This window comes from Muntiacus reevesi, chromosome 10, assembly GCF_963930625.1.
Source record: "Muntiacus reevesi chromosome 10, mMunRee1.1, whole genome shotgun sequence".
Classification (NCBI taxonomy): Eukaryota; Metazoa; Chordata; class Mammalia; order Artiodactyla; family Cervidae; genus Muntiacus; species Muntiacus reevesi.
In genome coordinates this window covers 30,999,913-31,015,305 of record NC_089258.1, presented here as the reverse complement: position 1 = coordinate 31,015,305, position 15,393 = coordinate 30,999,913, and the positions used below count along the sequence as shown (strand labels likewise).

The window sequence follows — 15,393 nt, the reverse complement described above, 5'->3', positions numbered from 1 at the left end:
TTCCCCAGAGGTAACACTGAACTAAAAAATGTGTGTGTGTTTCAGTTTATTTCGGTTATTATTTATATTGAGAGGACTTTTTGCTTGAGTTGTGTGCTAAGTGAAAATGTAAGTACACATACACACACACATATATATGTATCATAATTGATAGCTCCAGTTATTACTTTTACTGATATACTTCTTTGGCCAGAAGGATAGAAGGAACTGTTCTTCAGACTGGCTTCTGATTCACTTTGTTGTGTCTTTATAGCATTTAAGAGCCTCTTTGCTTTCTGTCATGACAGGATATTCCAAGCTCATGTTGTATATTTCTTGACCTGAATTAATCATTTGTTCAAGAATTCTTGGTTCCTCTCAGTGGTAAATGGTATTTGGAGATAGTGGTCAGGGTTCTAAGGATGGTTATTTCTCATGAGGCTGGTTCTTGATTCTGTCTTTTTCTTTTTGTCCTCTGTGTATTTGAAGAATTTGATAAGCTGACTCTCAAGCTGTATTGGAGAAGAGAGTTTTCAAGATTAACTGCAAGCTTTTTAAAAGTGAAAATAAAATGATGTTAGACTTTCCTCACCAGATATGAAAAAAATACTATGAAGGTATGGTTACCAAAACTATGTGATATTGACCAAGAGTAGGCAAAGAAGTCAATAAAACAGGGGAAAAAAACAGGTCAGTCAATAAATGATTTGAGGAAAATGGCTTCTGAAGTTGGATAAAAATAAAGGAAATATCTACTTCACATCAAAGAAAAGTATATGGATTTAATAATTTTTTAAAGAAAAAAGAAATGTTAGAGAAAAGAATATGAGAATATTTTAACAGACTTCGGAAGGGGAATCTTACTAAAGCAAGAAGAGACAACAGGTAAGGTTACACCAAGGATTTTGGACCAAGCGCTGGCTGCACCATGGGCTTCTGTTGATTGACTGCTATTCACTGTGTGTACCATTTGCCAAGCACTATGCAATACATCAGGAATTAAAGAATTGAAAAAATAGACAAAAATACCTGCCTTCAAGGAAGTTGCATCTGGGGACCAGACTAGGCTTTTGTCTGAAGTTGTCCTTGCCTTTGTCACCTCTGAATACATTTGAGCTGGGCTGCAAGGAGGTTGGATCAAGTGACCTCCTTCTCTCCCTCCTCCTGCCCTTCATCGTCAATCTTTGTCTCTTTCTCTAAATAAGATAGAGTTCCAAAGAGTTTTTTCTGCCTGTTTTCTAAGAGATCACAAGGTTCCATCAGGAAGAGAAACTGTGTTTATTAAAAAAGAAAATATTTCCCTATCCACCAATGAAGATCTTTTTCCAGTCTTTTTTTTTCTTTTCTAATACCAACTGTCATTTCTATTTGGAGACTCCACCCGATGACAGAAAACTTCAGGCAAACTCAAAATGAGACATTTCTCAAGAGCTTCACTGTTGGAAACTGGGCCACATTCAGGAAGGTTTTCCTCTCCCCTTTCACGTTCTAGTTGAATCTGCGCTTTGGAAAGCTTCTGCAACGCTGCAGCGTGGGAGGAGTTGTCCACCTCTCAGCCCTGACACGCTCTGCATGTTCATCCTCAGGAACTATCTCAGTTCTCTCCTCAGTGGTCATGATGATTCTCGTTGGTCATCTGCATATGGGTTTGACATCTCTGTCACCCTTAGTACAGTCGTATCCTAGGGTTTCCAGGATTTCTTCCAGGATTTCTCCTCTCAGGCAGTCTGAGAGAGGCCTGGCTTCCATGGTCCATGCTGTTAGCCACTCAGTTCAGTTCAGTCGCTCAGTCATGTCCAACTCTTTGCGACCCCATGGACTGCAGCATGCCAGGCTTCCCTCTCCATCACCAGCTCCTGGAGTTTACTCAAACTCATGTCCATTGAGTCAGTGATGCCATCCAACCATCTCATCCTCTAAAGTCCTCTTCTCCTCCTGCCTTCAATCCTTCCCAGCATCAGGGTCTTTCAAATGAGTCAGTTCTTCGTATCAGGTGGCCAAAGTTTTGGAGTTTCAGCTTCAGCACTAGTCCTTCCAGTGAATATTAAGGACTGATTTCCTTTAGGATGGACTGGTTTGATCTCCTTGCAGTCCAAGGGACTCTGAAGAGTCTTCTCCAACACATCCTCAGTATTGCAGGGCTGCTTCAGAAGTCTTCATATTGTCCCGAATCTCTCTTCTAAGTCTCTCCAGGAATATACAAGACTCTTCAGATCCTCTTCCATTGAACATCCCACATAGTTACATTCTATTGCCTCATATCACTGTGACTAGTGGCACTTCTGTGGGACTTAGCACTATCCCAAATAAGCACATGGAATGAGGACTCATACATGCCTATGAGTGAAGTCGCTCAGTCGTGTCCAACTCTTTGCAACCCCACGGACTGTAGCCTACGAGGCTCCTCCGTCCATGGGATTTTCCAGGCAAGAGTACTGGAGTGGGTTGCCATTTCCTTCTCCAGGGGATCTTCCCAACCCAGGGATCGAACCCAGGTCTCCTGCATTGTAGGCAGATGCTTTACTGTCTGAACCACTAGGGAAGCCATGCATCTCTATACCCATCCCCATAAAGGGATGGCAGTCATGCTCCTCCTGTGACTGAGCTGGCAGATTGGAGAGTTTGGTGTAGAGCAGAGAACCTCACAGCAATATCTAAAATCTCTTGTTCTCCTAGAACTCTCTTTCTCTCCTTGGAGTTCTTTTCTTTATTATTTTTTTACTTGTTATACAATTTTTAAGGGTTACATTCCATTTACAGTTACTATAAAATATTGGTTGTGTCCCTATGTTGTATAATAAATACATCCTTGTAGCCTAGCTTACACCCAGTCGTCTGGACTTCCCACTCCACGAGCCTTATATTGCCCCTCCCTTTGTCTCCTCACTGGTAACCACTAGTTTGTCCTCTATATCTGGAAGTCTGCTTTTTTTTTGTTATATTCACTAGTTTATTGTACATTTTAGGTTCCACATAACACCATATAGTATTTGTCTTTCTTGTCTGACTTATTTTACTTAGCCTAGTGCCCTCCAAATCTATCTGTGTTTTGGCAAGCATCAAATTTTCTTTCTTTTTATGGATATGTAGTATTGCATTGTATGTAGGTATACCACTTCTTTTTTATCCATTCATCTGTTAACAGACACTTAGATTGGTTCCTGATCTTGGCATTTGTGAATAATGCTGCTGTGAACTTTGAGGTGCATGTATCTTTTCAATTTTTTTTCTTTTATTCTTTTTTTTTTTTTTTTTTTTTTTTTGCTTTCTTCAGATAAAGACCCGGGAGTAGGGTTGCTGGAACATATGGCAGTTCTGTTTTTTTAGATTTTTGCACAACCTCCATATTGTCTTCCACAGTGGTTGCACCAATTTACATCCCCACCAGCAGTGTACATGTGTTCCCTTTTCACCCCGTTCTCACCAAGATTTGTTACTTCTGTTTGTCTTGAGGAGAGTCATTCAGAGGTTCTTTTCTTGTCTGGAGTGAGGAATTAGCTCTCATGTACTGAGTATTCATTCCAAATCTTCTGTCACTCATCAAGAGGGTAGATTTTTAAGCTTTAAGAGCCAAGAACTTTGATGTAGACAGTAAACAGATCTTATTATGATTAGCTTATGCCAATAAATTTGAAGCTAAATGGGGGGAAAAACGCACTGAGAATTCTGAGACTGTTGATGGAGCCCCTTGGTGTGTGTACTTGGTAAATGTCTCCATCAGTATCCCACGTTATCCTGCATCACACACCTGTCCTCAGGTCCTGCTTCAGTATGGTCCCTCGGCACTATTTGTTTTTCTTTATTTCACTTTTTTTTTTAGTTGAAGTATATAGTTGATTTACAATGTTGTGCCAATCTCTGCTGTACCACAAAGTGACTCAGTTGTACACGTGTATGCATTCTTTTTTCATATTCTTTTCCATTGTGGTTTATCACAGGATATTGAGTGTAGTTCCCTGTGCTGTCCATTAGGACTTTGTGGTTTATACTTCACTTGGTTTTTGCGAAGGAGTGGATTGAAGTGTTTGAATACCTTTTCTCAAAATGCTGGCTTTCCAGATGTTTTCCAGAGTAATTTTTAGTTTGTTTATAAATGCAGATTTAACAGTGTTATCTTTTGCTCCCAGACTCTAAAACAAATTGGCAGCAATGACTGAATTAGAATAAATACTTCTTGATTATGTACCAATGAAATATGTTTTCTGTAGACATGAATCTTAAAATCTGAGAATCTAGAGCTTATAATTGAGTCTGTCCCCTAAAATAAATTGAGGCAAAGTTATTTTTAAAATCATAATATCTCCTTTTAACATTAATAGAACCCTAGGTTGCAATGTTGGTGTTCTTGAATCACTGTCTAAAAACATGGAATTCTGTCTAAGAACTTGCCAGAAAATGTCCCCTGGTGCTTCTTTACCTTTCTGACCCATTTCTAATGAACAGCAACAACAACGAGTTTAATTATAAACCAGGTTCACCATTGGATCTTCTGTGCCTCTACAGTATGATATTACAAAACATCAATGGCAGTAAAATATACACCTTTTTTAAAAGATTTCATTTTTTTCTTTTTATCTATGAGAAGAAATAGCATATAACACTATAAAGCATAACTCACTTATCCTAAAACATTAAAGCCCAACTGACAAATTGAGTGAAGCGGTAGTATTTTCTCATGAAGATAGGATACCACCGAAAAAACAGCTGATTTTTGTGCTAATACTGGGTGGTCCAAAAAAGATGAAGTGTTGAATCAATTCTCCAATTTTGGAAGAGCAGTGGAAAAACAAATAGAGGAAGCAAGCGAGCCATTGTTAACTCTGGAAAAGACGTATTCTGCTAAATTTTCTCTGGTCCAGCTTTTAGTGTTTGATCATGAGGTGGTTCAGCTAAGTAGGTAAGTGGGTAACTAGCTAGATATGCTAGGAAGTAGATATATAGGGCTCAGATTTGGTCCAAATTTTGAGCCTGAAAAGCAATTTAAAAATAGCTTAACCATAATTGATAATATTAATACAAATTCATTCCATAAACATTTGTTGCTCTTTATTAGTAAGCTCTATGCTAAGTAATTTTTATGGACTTCCACAGTGGCTCAAACAGTAAAGAATCTGCACCTCAATGAGGGAGACCTGGGTTCAATCCCTGGGTTGGGAAGATCCTCTGAAGGAGGGCATGATAATCCACTCCAGTATTCTTGTCAAGAGAATTCCCATGGACAGAGGAGCCTGGCGGGCTACAGTCCGTGGGGTCGCACAGAGTCGGACATGAATGAAGCAGCTTAGCACACATGGCAATAATCATGGTGATGATGGGGATGCTGATGATGATACAAAATGCTTTTGAATTTTATTATGGTTCTGTGGGAAGACCGTTGCAGGGGTTTATCTGTGCCTGTTTGTTTTACCCTCACTGATCAGTGTTCCATTCCCCACGCTTGCAGAATGTCAATGGTCAACACAAGCACTCCATTGCCTAATAAGGGAGGCACAGAGTAGGACACACAATACAGACTCATGCTAATTTTCTCTATTTTATTACAGCAAATTCTTCGTCATTCTAGAGAAAACTCAACGAAAGTTATATTTCTCATTACGGATGGATATTCCAACGGGGGAGATCCGAGACCTGTTGCGGCATTGCTGCGAGATTTTGGGGTGGAAATCTTTACGTTTGGCATATGGCAAGGAAACATTCGAGAGCTGAATGACATGGCTTCCATCCCAAAGGAGGAACATTGCTATCTGCTCCACAGTTTTGAAGAATTTGAGGCTTTAGCTCGCCGGGCATTGCATGAAGGTAATGGAAGCTTAATGGCACACCACAGTGTCTTTATATGGGGGTTTCCTTCTTGCTTACTGCTTGAAACACACCCCGTGGGGAAGACAACACCAAGCCCTATGGGGTCTTTGCTGAGCATGATAGCCTTGTGTCTTGTGTATTACGAGATGTGTTGAACTTCATAAGTAGAGATGACACTCTGACCTTGCGACAGGAGTATTTGTTTTGTTTTTTAACAGCTGTGATATATTTTCACTAAAATATCCATATGCTTCCACCTGGGACCATTAGAATCAGTGGAATGAATGGAGGTGTGTTTTAAGGCCACACACGGAGTCAGAAACCTTGACTTAGATTTCATCTACAGTTATCTGGAAGGATGGAGTAAACGTTGAGAGACAGACTTCGTGAATCTCACCAGAATGTTTCCAGAAATATTTATGAAGATTAGAGAGATAGTAAATACTTAACATGTATTTATTGACCTGACAGTTTGAAGACTGATATGATATGCTTATGGTAAACTGAAGAGCAGTGAGAGCAACAGAGGATAGCATCAGTAAATTCACTCATTTAGTTCTTTGGACACTGTTCATAGTGATGTTTAGTTGAATGACTTAAGTCAGATGATGAACTTCCAGGTGTAGTATGGGCATGTGTGTTGCCATGATCCAGAAGAGAAAGTGTAGATTGGGAGTAGGGGATCAAGGATATAGCCTCAGACCAAAGCCATGGAGCAAATTAGGCTTGATCTTTCAGATATTCACGTGAAAGATTCAGTTTGATGGGTAAATCATGGCAACACAAGATTTCCTCACAATTAGTGATAAGCTTCCCTTGTGGCTCAGATGGTAAAGCCTCTGTTCCAATGTAGGATACCCGGTTCAATCCCTGGGTTGGGAAGATCTCCTGGAGAAGGGAATGGCTACACACTCCAGTATTCTTGCCTGGAGAATTCCCTGGACAGAGGAGCCTGAGGGGTTATAGTCCATGGAATCACAAAGAGTTGGACACAACTGAGTGACTAATATACACACAAAAGAAGTGGGTCAGCCCTACTGTAGTTCCAGCAGAAGAGTTTGGAGTAGCATCTCAGGCTACCTATGGGCATAGCAAAAAAAAGTCCCAGTCAGTCAACTAGTAACTGAGCGGCTTTGACAGATTATTTGACTTTTGTACTCCTTAGATTTCTTGTTGATGAAATAGGATACAAGATGAGTACCTACTTCATAGGTTTGTTCCAGGGATTACATGGATTAACACACATAAAGTGACTAGAAAACTTACTGAGGGCTTATAATACTAAACTGTCAATAACTGTCCATTATTGCTGTTACTTTAGGCAATTTATCTAACATCTATGACCTTCAGTTTCATCTGCTTTTAAAATGGAGCTATTATAACATGTGCCATATAGTTTTGTCAAGAGGACTAAATAAAATATTTAAATTTCACCAATGTAATATTTGGCACTTGGCAGAAGTTCACCACCTGGGATTTTTTTTGTTTGTCCTTTTCTCTGGGAAGAGTGATATGTTGAGTGGGAAGACAGAATGGCTATTGCACTAGATGGGATCATGAAATTATGAGTGTTGTTAGCTGTGTCGTTGAGGACTTGTCTCCAGTCCTACCAGCCTTCTGTCTTATAGGACAGGGCCCTTCTGCCCTGATGTGAGCCAGAAACTGGATGGAACAGAGTCTACAGGGAAAGGATTTTGGTTACCATATTGCAACAGGGTTTTGAAAGGCATAACTTTTATTACTGTAAACTAGTATCTAAAAATGTGTACTACTCTGATGGAGTTTCCAGATTCCATCAGAAGAGATCTTGTTTTTTTCTAAAAAACATGATCAAAGCAAAAGAAATTAACCTCATTTCCCCTGTCTTGATGTTCTCTGAAGTTGCATTCTTTTTTTTTTTTCAATGGTTTTTTATTTTCATACAATTGTTAAAGGTTACTTTCCATTTACAGTTATTGCACATACTGGCTGTATCCCCCATGTTGTACAATACATCCTTGTGGCCTAATTCACATCCAGTAGTTTGTGCCTCTTGGTCCATCACCCCTCTATTGCCCATCCTCCTATTGGTAACCACTAGTTCTCTGTATTTTGGGGTCTGCTGAAACTACTTTCAATTTGGGTGGATCCACTTTTTAGATTCCCAGGGTGGCTCCAGTGGTAAAGAACCCACCTGCCAGCACAAGAGACTAAGAGACACAGGTTCAATCCCTGAGTCAGGACGATCCGCTGGAGGAGGCCATGGCAACCCACTCCAGCATTCTTGCCTGGAGAATCCCATGGACAGAGGAGCCAGGAGGGCTACAGTCCACAGGGTCGCAAATAGTTAGATGTGACTGAAACAACTTAGTGCACTTTTGGCCTCAAGACTGTCCGTGTTTGTGGCCATTCTCAGAGGATGTAGGTTCCAGAATAATAGATTTCCCGATGTGCAACTTGTTCATTTATCTCTCCCAGACCTAAATGCCAGTGCAGCAGTCTTATAGTTACAGTTTCCTGCTCCCTAGACTGCCAGATCAACCTGTGTCTCGGAGCTAATTCCTAGGTGCCGGTGTTGCAGACCTTGTTCCCACACCACAGTCTATTGCATGAGCTTTAATCGGGTACTTGGTTGCACTAGTCTCTTTCCCTTAGTGCTGGAATCTTCCTTTTACTTAGTCCCTATTATTGCTCGGGTCTTAATGCGTTGAGAGAGATGTTCCATAACTGAGGCCATCATCTGTCTGTTTTCTGGGTATTCATTAGCAGTTCATGTATGTTGCTGAAACTCACCCATCTGAGTACCTACGGTGATCCCATCACTGTATCTGGGCCTAGCACCATGGACCTAGTACTAAAATTTAGGCTGAGACTTTTGAACCTCTTCCACAGGGTACATAGAACTTACTGTGTGCCTGATTCTAGGCCATCGATTCTTGGTAAGTTGCAATCAACTGTACCCTGCCCTGTTAAGTCACTTTCAGAACAGGACAGCTCTGCCTGAGTTGTCGAATTCCCAGCATGGCTCACTCTAGAGCATGGCTTGAGTAATCAGTAATGGTCACCTTTTACATGTGAAAATTTATTTAAAACTGAGAGACAAAGCCGATCCTAGTTCTGTGATTCAACTTGTGTGGTGCCATTGTTTCGGCCTTTAATCAAATAATTCTAGAAGTAAAGATATGTGTTTTAAGTCAGTTGCCCGCAATCAACACCCTTGGGCAGCAGTCAGGACTGCAGCTTTATTGTTTATTTGAGCAGGGACTCTAGAAATCTGGTTACTGCTGCCTGACCTCATGCTGGTGGGGAAGCCAGGAGACTGACCTGGAGAACCGACTGCATAACTTCCTGCTGCATCTGGAGATTCCTCGCTGAAACGACTCAATTTCTGCCTGACCCTGCCTGGCCTGGAGAACTGAGGATGCGGTCCCAGACTGAAAGAGCTTAACCGACTGCCCCAAATCCCCAGCCTGTACTTGTGCAAATCACACACTTTCCTATTCGGATGGGAGTGGGGAGCGATTGGGAATTTGACGGAAATGAAAAGATATTTCCTCGTAACAAGAGAATGTAACATTCCACTGCTCATTCCATTTTTTTTTTTTTTTTTATGACCTCCCTGTCATGTGTGCTTGTAGATCTGCCTTCTGGGAGTTTTATTCAAGAGGATATGTCCCATTGCTCCTATCTATGTGAAGCCGGCAAAGACTGCTGTGACCAGATGGCAAGCTGCAAATGTGGGACTCACACGGGTCAGTTTGAGTGCATCTGTGAGAAGGGGTATTACGGGAAAGGCCTCCAGTACGAATGCACAGGTGAGTGTCTGGTCTGTGTCAACTCTATCGGTTGCCTTGTTGCTCTGTAGGAAAGGAGCCCCACGCTCAATGGCTTAACCACTAAGAATTTATAGGTTTTTTTTTTTTTTTTTTTAGATTTTTTTTTTTTTAATGTGGACCATTTTTAAAGTCTTCATTGAATTTGTTACAATATTGCTTCTGTTTTATACTTTGTTTTTTTGGCCAGGAGGCATGTGGGATCTTAGTTCCCCAAGGAGGGATGGAACCTGCACCCCCTGCATTGGGAAGCAAAGTCTTAACCACTGGACCGCCCGGGAAGTCCCGAGAGTATTTGATATTGCTCATGAATCGGTGAATCAGTTTGGGCAGCACTTTTGGTCCTCAGCTGTGGTGACTGATTACATTTGTCATTGACCGTGAGGAGGGTTGGCTGCCCTGCGGATCTTACCTGAGTTCTCTCACCTGTTTGGGCATCAGCTGGCTGGAGGCTAGTCTAAAATGGCTTGCCAGGATCTCTAGGGTGTTGTTCATGTGGCCTGTCAGACTCCATGAGGCCAGCCCAGTCTTGCTCACGTGGTGGGCACAGAGTTCCAAGACAAGTAGAAGGCTTCTAGGACCTCTTGAAGCCTAGAACCAGATCTGGGAAGGGGGAAGATTTGGAGTTTTTTATTTGTAATAAGTCAATAGCCAAATCATCAAAATATGCTTCAGCCTCTGTAAGAAACTGAAACAAGTGGGATTCTGGTCCTCAGGGCACCTGGAGCTTGTGGGATTGTCACAAAAAAAATGTAAAATTCACTTTATTGTCTTTTAGCTCCTCATAAGTCTCCACAAAGGAACATCAAAAAGCTCTTTAAAAAAAAAAAAAAAGCTTTAAAAGTGACATCACTTCAAAATGGAATTCACTTCTTTGGCATCTGTAGTTTTACCTCCTCTGGGTTTCCTTACCACAATATCTTTGTCCTTTTAATATTTTGTTAGAAAAACAACTTAGGATTCTTGTGTTTTAAATTATATTTTAGGAAATATCGAATATTTAGAAGTAGTGTGTGGTTTTTTCTGTGACAGCATTTTATTTGTTCTGTTTTACTTAAAAAGCAGCATAGTTTTTAGAGGTTTTATTGTTTTTTTTTTAAAACAACTCTTGAATGGTTTGCTGCTTGGGAAAAATGTATTCCCATGGAAATTAACACCCACCAGGAGAATTTCCGGGCAGTAGGTTTGCTTTATAAGGTCCGGTGTGGTCTTTCACTGTTGTTTCATGTGAACATTGTTTCATTTTGACATTTGGAAGGTAGGTAGGTCTGCTCTGTAACACAGAAATGTGGTTCTTCCAGGGTTGAACTTCCCAGCTTTGACCTGATCTCTTCTTCTCTCTTTTCTTCTCCTTGTGGAACATTTCTTTTTGCTTTTTCTACTTGCTGTTTCTTCTTTTTTAAAAATTGAAGTGTAGCTGATCTACAATGTTGTTAGTTTCTGCTGTGCAGCAAAGTGATTGAGTCATCCATATGTACATTCTCTTTTTTAATCCTCTTTTCCATCGTGGTTTATCACAGGACACTGAATATAGTTTCTTGTGCAGTACAGTAGAACCTTGTTGATCCTTTCAGTATATAAGTGGTGGCATCTGCTAGTCCCAGTCTCCGACACTGACTTTCATTCTCATTGCCCCTCATCTCCCTTCCCCCAGTTTCTTTTCCTCCTCCCCTACCCCCCTCCCACTGGCCCTGAGCCCATCTGGCGGACACCCTTCCTGGGTGCGAGCATCCACGCTTGCCCGGCAGAATCACTCCTTTCTTGGCCCCGCTCCCATTCCACCCAGCAGGATTTCTCATTTAAGCAGGGGGAAAAAAGTGGGGGGTGTAGAGAGTCTGCCCAACTGCCTCTGAGTTGGCAAAACGCCTCCCCTTGAGTCTTCCCACACTTTCATGAACAGCGCAGCTTGGCAGCCTCCCCGACGCCCCCTCCTTCCCTCCACCCGTCCGAGCCCACCAAACACAGTCAGAAGCTCTCGGTTTCTTTGCTGCATGCTGTAGTCAGCATGTCTGTTTCCGTGTGGTCCGAGACTGAGCTGCTCCCTGCCAACAAACCACTGCCGAGTGGCTGCCCAGCAGCTTCGGCCACGCTGTGCCCAGCCCCTGCCGCTCCTGGGCACTGTAATCTTGCATCCCAGGGGACAGGCTGCATGAAGAGAGGGAGGCAGATCACAAACCCACTGCCCCCAGTTACCCAAGTCGCTGTAACTGCCACTGGTTGTGCATTCCAGGCTGAAAGGCACAGCTGTCTTTAAGATGTATGCAGTGGGTGGGCTCATCGGTGGAGCCTCAGCAGAGGGGACAGAAACACTTTGGCTGCTGGTTCCAGCCAGGAACACCAGGCACAAAAGGATTCATTTATCCATCCCTTTGCTTCAGTTAGTAAGCCTTCCTTATGTGCAAGATTTCAGCTAGATCCAGTTCATTGATATAAAAGTTGCTGTTATCATCTTCGATATTTGTTTCTTAGGGATGGGAGAAAGTGGTATCGGAACTCCGAGTTGTGCTTTGCACACTTGTGGTAGGCTCTGCTCATCACTGACTTCTGCATACTACAAACTAAGAAAATAAATTATAACCTTCCCATGACCTGAAAGACTCATTACTAGACTCTTACCGCTTGGAAAGGTAGAAAGAAATATTAGCTCTCCATCACCCAGTACTGAAAACCTGGAAGCCATGAGCCCCTTTAAAATACATTTAGTTGAGAGATGCTCCTGAGCAGTTTCTCTGTGCCAGGCAGGGGTTCAGTGGTGGACCGATAGACATGTTCCCTACCTGCTAAGAACTTACAATCTAGCTACACAAAGCAATTTGTAATCGCAGACTGTGCCATGTTGACACAGTATGAAGAAGGGATCCCAAGGAAGGTTAGACTAATATCCTACTCTCTAAACCAAGATCTGAAGGATGGCTCGAAGATAGTTATTTAATTGCTTCAGGAGAGAATGTTACCTTTCGTTCAGAATAGTTGGAAATCTGAGTATTTATCCTCAAATAGAAACAATGCCTTTCCAAAGCAAATAATTTCTCTTTAGAGCCAAAAGAAACCTTAGAGATTATCTGCTCTAAACTCTTCTTTCTACAAGAGGAAATTGAGGTCTCAGGGAAAGATGAGTGTTTTGCTCAAGAGGGCATATCCCACCCGCAATCAGCAGAGCCCAGGAAGGGACCCAGGACATTTTTCTTTAAATCCTGTTTCCAAGATATCAAACTGGTTATTTTGCACTTTTTTCTGAAAAACTTCTTGGATTCATTGCTTTTCAGAAACCATAAACACTGAATTGTACTCAAAGTATTTAAAAATCCAGAAAGACTGGCTCACATTCAGCCTCTGACGCAAACTATGTCACTTTGAATGATTAATTCCTTCTAATTCTCTGTTTCTTCTGTAAAATGGGCTTCATAATGGTATGGTTTTATGTGTGTGTGTATATATGTGTGTGTGTGTGTGTGTGTATTCTTTATCATCTGAGCCACTGGGTGTATATGTATATATATGATAAAAAATCTCCCTGGGTCAGGAAGATCCCAGTGGAGAAGGGAATGGCTACCCACTCCAGTACTCTTGCCTGGAGAATTCCATGGACAGAGAAGCCTGGTGGGCTACAGTCCATGGGGTGACAAGAGAGTCAGACATGACTGAGCAACTAACACTTTTAGTTTCACATGTGTGTGTATATATATATATATGTACATAGTGGGTTAGCCAGAACATTCATTCAGATTGTTCTGTAACATTGTATAAAAAACCCAAACAAACTTTTTTACCAACCCAATATATATGTATACTTAGGTATATCTGTAGATATGTGTGTGTGTATACATATCGATATATATCTGTAGATAGATAGATGGTTGGGTAACTGAGACAATACACCTAGAGTGCCTAGGACAGTATCTGGCTTGTCAGTTTTTAATCAGTGATAGTCATTGTTATGATATAATATTGTGAGAAAACTAATGAATGAACACTAAAATGCTAATCTCAAGAACAAGATACTGGAAGATAAAGGACAGCATCTCTTTTGTAAATCCTACTCTTCTGGGTGAGACTAGTGCCCTAAACCTGAGAAACTGTGCTGTCAGGAGGATAAGGAGAATCCCTGCATGCAGGTGAGTACCATCAAGAAGCACTGCAGCTGCTAAAGGTAGACAGCCTATATTGACCTAATGAGTATCCAGTGAAAAGCAAGAATCCTGGGTGAGAAAAGGCAGTAGGATAATGTGCCACTGTATACTGAAGAAGAGATTGTTGGCTTGACTGGGGAAAAGTTATATGCTGAGGCAAACTGTATTTGTTAATTAACTTCATAGAAAAGCAGAATACTAGAGCTAGCTATAACGGTCTTTCTCAACATTCACTTGGGAGATGAGGAAAGTGCATCCCACGAAGGAAGTTTTTATTTTTCTTTTTTTAGTTGTAAATCAGTGCTTTATGAAAGGCTGTTGATATTTTGTCTTTTTAAATAAACTGACATAACTTATTTTCATTTACTGCAGGTATTTTGTATAATTCAGAAATTCAGGTATGGAATTTTAATACTACATGAGCAGGTTTAAAAGGTTAAGGAAATATCCTTCTAGGATTAGTTATTGAACTTAAGCTAGGGGAAGAAGATTGAAAACCTATGGAATCTAACAAAAAGAAGGTGCTTCCAATTTCTAGCTCTAGGTTTACTTTCTCATTCTTCACAGTTAACAAAGGCATTTGAAACTGATGAAGAGGCCAATGCTGATGATAGCAGTAAAAACTGATGATGATGATGATGATGATGATAATAATAGCTAATATCAATATTTTAGTGGCACTTACTATATCTCGGGCTTCCCTGGTGGCTTAGCTGGTAAAGAATCTGACTGCAATGCAGGAGACCTCAGTGTGATCCCTGGGTTGGGAATATCCCCTGGAGAAGGGAACCGCTACCCATTCCAGTATTCTGGCCTGGAGAATCCCACGGACTATATACATCCATGGGGTTGCAAAGAGTCGGACATGACTGAGTGACTTTCACTTTACTATATCTCAAATATCATTTCAAGCATTGATATATATTAACTCTTTGATGTTCAAATAACTCTCAGGAATAGTGTTCTACTTTAGAGACAAGGAAACTAGAAGTCTGAGAGGTTAAGTAACTTATCCAGAGTCACACAGCTAATAAGAGCTGACTTATGAACCAAAATTGTCTGGCTCTGGAGTCTACCATCTAGCCACAGAAATAGACATTTAACAGATAAACACAATTAAAAATATAATTGCAAAATGCTGTTAGGTATTAATTTGACCCTTATGAGATCATCAGTATTTGTTTACTTTCAACCCACGAGGTGGCAGCTTCATGCACTTCAATCTAATACAAGGCAGGAAAAGAAGAGAATGAATGACAGAAAGGACTAACCTGATCTTGCCACTGCTTAAAGTTTTTTTAATTATTACTCATTTATGGAATAAGCTGGGCTTCCCTGGTGGCTCAGCTGGTAAAGAACCTGCCTGCATTGTGGGAGACCTGGGTTTGATCCCTGGGTTGGGAAGATCCCCTGGAAAAGGGAATGGCTACCCACTCCAGTATTCCAGCCTGGAGAATTCTGTGGACTGTATAGTTCATGGGGTTGCTAAGAGTCTGAGATGACTGAGTGACTTTCACTTCATGGAATAAGCTACAAGTTCCTTAGCAGAGCACAAAGGTTATATGATTTGACCTCTCTTTACCCTTTGAGCTAAAAGCTGGAACTAGTTATAGTTTCCCCAAAATACCACATGATTTCATTGCTCAGACCTTTTTTCCTGCTTCTTCGAG

At 41.2% G+C, this 15,393-nt stretch overlaps 1 protein-coding gene across 1 annotated transcript in view; it reads left to right on the top strand.

Moving 5' to 3' along the window:
• The window catches only part of SVEP1 (sushi, von Willebrand factor type A, EGF and pentraxin domain containing 1), a 190,062-nt gene that overhangs the window by 28,040 nt on the left and 146,629 nt on the right, over positions 1-15,393 (top strand). Inside the window, exons 2-3 of the mRNA XM_065947403.1 lie at positions 5,523-5,778; positions 9,399-9,575. Coding sequence (XP_065803475.1) covers positions 5,523-5,778; positions 9,399-9,575 — 433 coding nt within the window. The remainder of the gene's footprint in view (positions 1-5,522; positions 5,779-9,398; positions 9,576-15,393) is intronic.